Below are 10,572 nucleotides of genomic sequence, written 5' to 3'. Positions count from 1 at the left end.
CTAGTTCATTTTTTGGAACTGTGAACTTAGTTCAAAATTTTGAATTATGAACTATGAACTGAACTAGTTCATTTTAAAATGTGTGAACTGAACTTTTAACTAGTTCACGTAGAAAGATAACTTTCCCCACACTGATAAAGGGCAACGTGGGTGGTGTCCAACTCGCAACCGGAAATGAATCTGGTAATGTAGACCAGGCTATGACACTATATTAAGTTAAAATACTATTTTACAAAGTATTTTGTACAAGTAACTCTTTTTTGCAGTGAAAAAATTGGATTAAATGTTCCAAAGACCTTAAATATAAATATGAATTTCAAAGAGAAATGCACTTACCGTATTTTGCGCAACTATAAGGCGCATATAAACGTCTTTTTTTCCCTCAAAATGTGCGGCGCGCCCTATAGTGCGGTGCGCCCTATGTGTGTTGTTACGCCGGAAGTTGTTGAGACCACTATGAGAACTTTAAAGGGGGAAGTGTGGGCGTGGATTGTGTATAAAAGAACATGTATGTGCTTAATGCAGAACTCCTCATCTCCTCATTGAGGAGATGATGAAAGAGTGGCTGAGGGAGGTGTATGTAAGGAGACCAGGTGTTTTTTTCCACGCATCACCATCGCTGTTAATCTGTGACTCCATGCGTGCCCATCTCACAGCCGATGTGAAAAACATGGTGAAACAAATGAACGCTGTGCTTGCTGTTATTCCGGGAGGTCTGACAAAGGAACTTCAACTGCTCGACATCGGTGTGAACCGTCCGTTCAAAGTAATGCTACGTTCTTACCGGACGCAGCAAGAGCAAGAGTCTGCTGCTTCATTTTTGCTGCTTGTACCAGTTAGTTCTGACGGGCGGTTGAAGCAGCTTTGCTGCTCTAGCTGCCCGATGCAAAAGTGTGTCTGACGCGCGTTGGGCGGAGCTACTCTATCCTTTCTTTGCCTTGCAGCTATATTTGCTGTGATCAGTGGAAATAAAGTAGTTTTAATATGTTTTTAAGTGAGAAAGTCAACCTGAAAACTTAATAATTGCAGTCAGTCCATCCTACCATCCTGCCTTCCAATATTAGTTCTGTTGGAGCCGCTCAAACCCCCACATACCAGCGGTGCGCTGTCAGTTGGAATCCCATTCAACAGCAGCCTCTGGCCGGGTCGCCTCCTCGTGGTTCACCGCGGCAGCTGGTAGGTGTTTTTCATCTAAATAATCTAAACTGCAGGCACCAGGATAATAAAAGCGAACATATTCTGCCGGCAGATTTCTGCATTTTAAGTTAATTTATGCATCAATTAATTGTTTCAGAGGAGTGATCACAGCGCTCTGTGTCATCAGCATGTGTCATGTGTCTGTCTCACGGCCAGCTCCCAGGTTTGATTAATACTTTGTAATAAATACATGAATAAAGCACAAACATACTCAGTTTTGCTCCCGCTCTATTTTTAAATACGCAGTAGAGGTATTTAAACGTAGTAGAGGACATGTACCGGTATATAAAACCTGCGCCCTATAATCCGGTGCACCTTATGTGTGTGTTAAATACAGCAATGGCACACATAACTGAGACTGCGCCTTTTAGTACGGTGCGCCTTATGGTCGTGAAAATACAGTATCTAAAAATATCTCTGATCAATAAAATTTATACTTTTAATAGAACTGTGGTACAATGAACAGGCCTGTTGCAACAAAGGCAAGCAAACCAAGCAGTTGCCCCCAGAAAATGGCCGACCAGGTTACAAACTGTATCTACTGACTCACAGTACGAGAGCCAATAAAACACAATAAAATCTATGCAGCGCATAAAATAAAATGCAACAAGGTTTATTCAGTGTATTTTGATGATTGATCAAAAAAATGGTTAACATCTCCATTTTTTAAAAGCATTCTTTGTTTACAGCATTTTTCAAACCTGCCTAAAGAGTTTACAAAGTACTATACTTCTGAGGATTAGCACCACATCATCATTGTCCTAGAATAACCAAATAAATACCCTCATATGCAAATACAAATGTCTCAGGCCACCTCTGAAGTATGTTATGAAGAAAACCATACTTAGTTTTACTTCCCAGTTTAGAGATATTGTTTTGAAAAGGGATTATAAGGGATATTACACAATGAATATAAAGTATCGCTCAGTGACGCAGTGGGTGGCACTGCTGCCTTGCAGCAAGAAGGTTCTGGGTTTGATTCCTGGCCCGGGGTCTTTCTGCATGGAGTTTGCATGTTCTCCCTGAGCATGCATGGGTTCTCTCTGGGTACTCTGGCTTCCTCCCACAGTCCAAAAACATGACTGTTAGGTTAATTGGTTTCTCTAAATTGTCCTTAGGTGTGAGTGTGTGTGTGAATGGTTGTTTTTCCTGATTGTCCTGTGATGGAATCGCGACCTGTCTCGCCCATAGACAACTGGAGATAGGCACCAGCACCCCTTGCGACCCCACTTGGGATTAAGCATGTAAAAAAAATGGATGGATGGATGTATATAAAGTATCAATCAAAAAATTGTGAGTGTCACCCTGTAAAAACAGGACAATTTCTGTACAAATATGTACTGTTCTAACTCACACTGCTGTCATGATTGTGTCTATTTATTTTAGTACAATAAATGTGAAAAAGAAGACAGATTTAGATGCATGATCATGCACAAAAAAAAACAGCCAAAAATGTTTTTATTTTTATTATTCCTATATTAATAACATTCAAACATGTGATGCTTCATTTACACTGAATGAGTTATAAAACATTTCAATATGTGTTTTTGTACTAAATACAATGTTTCCTGCTTTTCAGTATGGTTTTGTTGGACGTTGGCTGAATCCAGGAAGAAGCACAACTGGAGCTTTGGATTTAGGTGGAGCTTCCACTCAGATTACATTTCAAACCTCCCAAAAGTTGGAGAACCAAGATAATCTGATGAAACTAACCCTTTATGGAAAAACCTACACATTGTACACCCAGAGTTTCCTGTGCTATGGACAAGACCAGTTTCTCAGGAAACTGTTGGCTCATCTTATCCAGGTATCAATGATACAAATTTCAGGTTAGGTTTCTGGTGCGTTTATCTTTATATGGGTTCAAACAAGCGTTTCGACAACCAATTATCCAGAGAACTGAAAAGACAATGCATTTTGATTTGTGCGAGAGAAGTAAAACAATCCAAAATTTTAAGAGCTTAATCTGCATCTAAGCTTCATTCTATGCATACCAACAGATGAGAACATTCCTTTCTGTCACGCCTCAATCTTAATTTATATTACATTATACATATATTACAAAAGACAACTCTATAGTGATCCAGATTCTTCAAAATATGCAAACTATCTGCAAACTGGAACCACTAAAATAAAAACTTCCCATGGATATGTCTGTGAAGATTCTCAGTCATCCAGGTAATGGTCAAGCTTGAAAAGTTCAGTGAGATGTGAGATATGACATCATAGGAGACCATGGTCATCAGTGTCCAGTATCGATGTCAGGTCTTCAAACCCGGCAACACCTTGAGACAAAAACGGCTTCACCATAAAGATAAGACACACAGAAACAAGGCCAACAACTTTGTTTACACCGCACATGTCATGAAGAGTGCACAGACCTGTATAATGGAGAGACCAAGCAACCGCTTCACAGATGCGTGGCTCAACACAGAAGGGCCAGCTCCTCAGGACAGGACTCAGCTGTTCACCCACACATGAACGCTAAAGGACAGTAGTTTGAGGACAACAACGTCCATATTCTGGCCAAGGCAGAAAGATGGTTTGAGCAGGGAGTTAAGGAAGCCATCATTGTTAACCTGGAAAAAACATCCCTCAATAGAAGAGGTGGTCTTAGACATAACCAGAAGATTCCCCTCTTAACTGCCCTTACATTTTAATGAGCCATGTGACCGAAATCACTCTGACAAGGGAGTAAACGACGCATCAGAACCCCCTAATGAGCATTGACACCTCCATGGCCAATCCAGTAGGAGGGATGAGTGTGATGATCCTGGAACCGGAGCTGACTCTGTCTCCTATTATCACTCTGGTTCAGTCTCCACCCTCTTTGCAGTCATCTCCACTGGTTTCACTTGTCGCCTCCTGCATATAAGCTCCGTCCCGATCAGTCTCCAGTGCCAGATTGTTTCGAGCCAACCCAGTGAGAACCTTCCAGCCTGTTTCCTGAAAACCCGTCTGCCTGCCTGCCTGTTATAGATCCTGTCTTGTCCCCTGATCTTTGAGCCTGCCTGACCTCTTGTTGGATTTGTCTGCCTGCCTGAGAACAGCTCTGTCAGTCTCTGGATACTGGATTGATTATCTGTGGTTATGACCCGTTCTGCCTGCAAATTACTGAACCTATCTGCCTCCTCCAACATTCTTTGATACTCAGAGTTCATATCTGGATCCTAAACTGGACAAACCTACTGGATATTCCCTCTGTTCATCTGCTGGATGTCTGAACCTATCTCTGGACACACTGCCTGTCCCTGGCTGGCTCTCAGAGTCTGGACTCCATGCGTAGTCAGGACTTACCAGCCTGCACACGAGAGCTGTATGCCCAAGAGTCAGGGTTTCTATTACCTGTCTTTTTAATAAACTATTAAAATTGTCACTGACCTGTTGTGGTGAATCTTGGGTCTGTATCCGGCGCATTACAATAAGAGCCATATTTTGTTTTCCCCAGTTCATTGTTACGCCTACAGTATATTCATCTCAGTGCTCCCCACCATTTCTTAGAACTTAATAAGCCTCTTGGGTGACAGGCGAAACGTCTTTTAGAAATCTTCTAAACAAGACCTTTCAAGCTTTCGCATGGATAATAATCTAATTATATTCACAGTACAGTAGTGAATACTTTCCTTTTTTCTTTAGTCCAAGATCAACTCTATAGATCTTAGACAATCCAAAATGCAATCATAGCGCTATATAAAAGGAAAAGAATGCAATAAGTGTATAGAACTGGGACCATGATTTTTTGTTATCTAACCGTTTGCAGTCCTTTGTGCTTAGGGTTCTGTCAAGCCTCAGAACTGTTACCTTGCAATGAGTTGAAGAGAGAAATCCTTTTTCACTTCTGCTGTTGCTGTAAAAAATAGAGGGGGCTCCTATCAGTCTTGAGGTAGTTATCAGAGTTGGGTAGCCTTCCCCAAAATTGTAGTCAAGTAATAGCAGCAGTACTTTAACATTTTTTTTCTCAAATAAAAGTAAAAACTAGTAATAGAAGAAAACACTCAAGAGAGAGTAAAAAAGGAACATGTTAAAGGTCACTCAAGTACCGAGTAATTGTTGAATGATATACTCTGGTTTAATGTTTAGATGTGATGGAACTATGTCATTTGTTCATACCAGTATTCCTTGATTCTCATCACTGCCTCAACACTATGTTGGTCCCAGCAAGCTGGAGTATTTTCGTGATTAAAAAGACAGTAAAAAAATTATAACACTAAGTTTGGCTGTTCTTTCCCCATTTCTGACTTTCATCTTTTTTCCACTTTCAGAGGCAACATGCGACAGGACATCTAATCAACCCCTGCTATCCACGAATGTTTAATATTTCTATGAACCTAGAGAAAGACATCTTTGATTCTCCTTGTACAAAGGAATACAGACCAGCCCAATATTCTCAGATGACTATAAAAGTGGTGGGCAATGGAGATTACAACCAGTGTGTCAAAACTGTATCTGAAATCTTCAATTTTAGCCACTGTTCCTACTCAATGTGTTCCTTTGATGGAGTGTTTCAGCCAAAGGTGACAGGGAGCTTCATGGTAAGATGATCTTTAAAAATAAAACTAAATAAATTTAGAATATGTTTGAAGAATCTGGCACAAATTTACTCTATGCTAACTTTTCAGATTCATCATTTCCCTTACAGCTAACTGCAGCCCTTGTTTAAAGACTTTATGGAGCAGAAGTTTGTTCAGGAGAAATTTCTGCTTGACTAAAACTCATACTCGTTATCTTCCACTTAGCCACAACCAGGTCGCAGTCTAAACAGAGACACCAAGACTTTCCTTCCCTCAGACAACTCCTACAGCTACTCTGGGGGAAGTCTGAGGCATTCTGGGGCCAGTGCGAAAGACAAAGCCCCTCCAGCCTCCCCCGGGCTGTCACCTGGGCCGCATCCCAGTGGGACATGCCTGGAACACCTCTATAGGGAGGTGTCCAGGGAGCATATGCAGCCAACTCCTTTTTATGCTCTGGAGAAGCGTCTCTAATCTGAGACCAGTAATCTGTGCCCTTGTTACATTTCTGCTGGAACGTTGCACTTTATTCATGGGGTGAACCAGTCCTCCCTCGCACCCAAAATTGGTGCAAAATTCGGTCACATCCATTTTAACTGCAGGTACATAAGAGGGAGCACATAACAGTGCTGGCGTCCCTCCATTGGCTACCTGTCCCTTTTAGGTTTTATTTTAGGAAAAATTTATTTGGTTTTAAAGCTTTAAATAGTTTTGCCCCTCCTCACCTGCTGCTCCTGGAGATATCGAGCTCCAGGCGGAAGCTCAAAGGGGACAGAGCTTTTTTCGCTGTTGCGCCAAAACTGTGTAATGATCTGCCCCTCCTCATTACCTATTTCTAAAGCTCATCCTAAAAACTACTTTTATTTATTTTTTTTTTTTCAACACAGTATCAAAATCATTAACAGACTTCTGACCTAGGGTGTTTTGGTGCCAAATCCACTGATGAACACAGAAAACAGTAATTATTGCATTGTTACAATTTCAACTTGATGTAGTTTGCATTTTATTATCCAGATTAACATTAAATAATGCAATAATGAGTTGAAGTGGAAATTTTATATGCATTTCCGATGATAAAGCCATTTTACCAGAGCTGTCCCAAGGTTACATAGAGTCCCTTTTCCTGATAAGAGCATCACAACTACCAATTGGTGGAAACTATGAGAAGGGCTCTCTCAAAGTCAGTTCATTGATGAGTGATATTGTTTGTGTAAATATACTGAGCTTGAACACAGTGAAAATGTTAAAGTGGTATCTTTAGATCTGTAACTTGTCACATCAGTCAAACAATAAGTATCCTCTCTTTTCCATGATTTGGTGATTTCAGAGTTTCTAATTTACATTTTTGTGTGTTTATTTGGACCATATTCCTGCCATCCTGATAATGTGATTTATTCCTTTTGTCTCCATAAGTACTACAGTATTTCCAATGCACATTATTGTTTTGAGTTTTCCTTTTATTTTTTATAATTATTCTAGGTTCTCTGTAAATGTAGGATTTTTACGTTAGTTCTTTATTATTAATTTTCGTTTTGGTTTTCCTATACTGCCATGCAGTTTAACTCATGTCTATAAGTCCCTTTAACTTACTATTTAACCAGCTTCATTTAGTCTGCCTTTGCAATGCCTATCCATGTCCCAGTTTGATCTGTGTATGGCACTAAATATACTAATTAGTTTGCTTTGCTCCTGGCTTTCATTTTGCATTTGATATGTGTTGTAAATGGCAAAACAGGTAAAAACTATACAATATACATCATCTAAAAATAATGATATGTCTTTCAGACAGACAGACAGAGAAAGAGAGAGATAACAGAAAGGTTTTTAATCTTAAGTGGAACATAATTATAATTTTTGTAGAATTTTATCTTAATTTCTGATGTAAATCTGATACTTTGAGTTAAACTACCCCTTTGTAGCTCTGGCTGGTTGTTTAGGTCCAGGCCTACTGGAAGGTGACCTCTACCCCTGCCATTATATTTTGCAACCTTGTAGTGATTGTTTTCTTGTCATCTTCTTTTCTTCATGTCGCCTATGCCTTGTTCTACATACCCCATTGTCTGTTCAACTTGTTCATTGTTTTTCCTTAATATTTTTTGCAGCCTCATGGTCTGCTTGGATCATTTTAAGCATGTTTTAAAAATGTATATATATGTGGATTAATAAGATGTAATCCTGGTTGTAACAGTGTATTGTCTCTTCACAGGCATTCTCCGCTTTCTACTTCACTCAGAAATACATCAAAGAAATTACCAACATAACGCTCACATCGCCTAGCCGTGCTGTGGAAGCAGCCAAGCTTATCTGCAATATGACTATCAGAGAGGTACTTTTCTACAACTACATACTGTAGACATTTAAAGTAATTAGTATATATACAAGGACTAAAAGTAAAAAGTTATCACAGACATATTAGGACTGAAATGGAACCTATTTTTTCTCATTTACAGATAATGGACAAGACAAATCAGTCAGAGAAATACATGAAGAATATCTGTGCCATGTCAAATTTTGTACAGATTCTATTAACCAATGCGTACCATTTTGATGAGGCTTCCTTTCCTTCTATTTCCTTTCAGAAGAAGGTGAGACATAAACAGAACAAACACCATAATGGTCCTTATTTGATGTAAACCATCTCTCTGTTTTCACTACAGGCAGGGGGAGCTTCTGTGGGATGGGCTTTGGGATATATGCTGAACGTGAGCAATGAAGTGCCAGCAGAGAGTCTTAGCGTGATGAAGGCTCTCCCCCCGAAATGTTGGAGTGGCATCATCTTCCTCTTTGTTGTATTTCTTCTTTTTGTTCTGGTATATGGCATGATGATCTGCAGCAATGCAAACATTAGAGGAGAAGATTTCCGATTCTAAGGGTAACACACCACCTGAATTTTTTTAAGAGCTAAGAAGTTTTTTTTTCTTCAGCATTTGGTTTATAAAACAAATTTGTAACCACAACTGTTTGTATAAAATTAAACTAACCAAGAACTGTCACCAGCAAAGCAATCGTCTAATATAACATGTTGAACAAACATCATACTCTGCTCTGAAAAATATTGGCTCTCAGTGGAGACTCTCTATATGGATTTCTTCTGTTTTTATTTTGCTATTATAAAAACTGGAATTTTTAGATTGGCCAAGCAAACTTTGAATTCACGGTGGTAAATCTTTGAAAGCACTTGAGCTTAAAGGTATAGTGGAGGATCTTTGCAGATTTTTGAAAAGACCCACCCTCTCCAATTAAAAAAAATGCACATGCACAACACAACAACTGTACCTGCACCTGAGAGGGAATGACTATTAATCACATGCATGAGCGCATTTCTCCTTGTGCACGTTCTCTTTAAAAGTTGCTGTTTGCATTGCTCATACAAGCTTACTTTTAGGGATTTGTAGTTTTTCCACTGTCAGACTCACCACAGTGAAAATGGGGACGAGCATGTAGAACAGCCTTACATAAACATATCACCAGAATGATTGACAACTCAACTGGGAGGACCACTTATTTTAATTATCCACTCAGAAAAAGAACATCCTCGACTATACCTTTAAGGTCACAAAATCTCCCTCATGATATTCTGTTAGAGAGGAGGACGCTCCATCATGGGTGGTTCTAGACAGAGGCCAGCAGGGGTCACTGCCCCTGTAGAACTTATCCTGGTAAATTTTATGGCTCCTGTACCTAAGACATACACAGCATAAATGTATCATGATGACAAGCATAGACACCATCAATTATTGGTCCTTTGCACCCATCTCATTTTTTACCTTTACAGTTGTGTTTTAACTATACTTTTATCAATTGTTACAAAAGTTATTCTAGCTTGCCTAAATCTATATTTTCATTTTAGAAAAAAAAAATCATTATTTCTGAAACATGAACATTCACTAAAATCATACTCCAAAGAATATCTTTATTTGATCTTTTATCTGTTTTCCTGAGACAACATAATACTTTTGTAAAACCGAATCTTTAAAAAAATAAACACATTTAAATGCATCAGTCTTTTAAACTTTTCAAGGCATTTTGCACATAGTAGACCACATTGCAATCACATTTAAATACAAAGTAGAACCTGCTTTTTTTCTACAACTGCCACGTTTCCCATGGTGTTACATCACTAGCTACACCAATCATCAAATGGTTGGGCAATAAGGTCACAATCACCGACTTATGAGAGGGATAGCATGTGGTCTTGCAACAACATCAACACTTTTGCCATGTTTTATGTTTCATTTCCAATGTGAAAAACACTGGGAGATGTATTATTAATCATAGGAGACCACTTCTTTTTAAAGAAGTGGATAGTGTCATGATTTTATCTAAGGCTCGGACCCACATGGAGTGAAACCAAACAGAGAGACACGGATGAAAAGTATGACGGATTTTATTGAAGAAGTTAAGCTAGGTGCAGAGTTTCCCTGAACTCTGCTCAGCCGGAACTGGAAGGTGAGGGGAAGACAGACTGTTAGTTCAGGCTCAGTGGGAAATTTGATTCGATGATCTTGAAGGAGAGGATCTGATTGTTGACTCACATTTCCAGAAGTGAAGGATCCTTGACTCCAATCTGTGTGTTGGTTTTCCAGTGTATGTCTGATTCGGCGGAGGGCGGAACAGGGTTTACCCAGAACTCGGACGGTGTATGTGAACGGAGACGCTGATTGCCACTCAGATTTCCTGCTGCACTTGAACGGGTCGTGGTGAAGATGATTCCCTTGCTCATAGAGTAATTTCAACGTCCTCAAAAAGGAGACTGGATCCAAACCTCCTGTTTGAATCCTTGGCTCAGTTTAAAGGAATAGTACACCCAAAACATGATTAGCCTTCATTTTCTACTCACCCCCATGCTGAACAACACTCTGGAGTA

At 39.5% G+C, this 10,572-nt stretch overlaps 1 protein-coding gene across 1 annotated transcript in view; it reads left to right on the top strand.

The window, feature by feature from the left end:
- entpd8 (ectonucleoside triphosphate diphosphohydrolase 8) overlaps nucleotides 1–9,111 on the top strand; it is a 20,145-nt gene extending 11,034 nt beyond the window's left edge. Inside the window, exons 5-9 of the mRNA XM_015396441.1 lie at nucleotides 2,777–3,004; nucleotides 5,460–5,729; nucleotides 7,912–8,031; nucleotides 8,156–8,290; nucleotides 8,363–9,111. Of these exons, the coding sequence (XP_015251927.1) occupies nucleotides 2,777–3,004; nucleotides 5,460–5,729; nucleotides 7,912–8,031; nucleotides 8,156–8,290; nucleotides 8,363–8,575 (966 nt within the window). The 3' untranslated portion in view covers nucleotides 8,576–9,111. The remainder of the gene's footprint in view (nucleotides 1–2,776; nucleotides 3,005–5,459; nucleotides 5,730–7,911; nucleotides 8,032–8,155; nucleotides 8,291–8,362) is intronic.
- Nucleotides 9,112–10,572: the final 1,461 nt, after the last annotated feature.

This window comes from Cyprinodon variegatus, unplaced genomic scaffold (assembly GCF_000732505.1).
Source record: "Cyprinodon variegatus isolate N-32 unplaced genomic scaffold, C_variegatus-1.0 Scaffold798, whole genome shotgun sequence".
Classification (NCBI taxonomy): Eukaryota; Metazoa; Chordata; class Actinopteri; order Cyprinodontiformes; family Cyprinodontidae; genus Cyprinodon; species Cyprinodon variegatus.
This window is presented reverse-complemented; position numbering and strand designations above follow the sequence as displayed.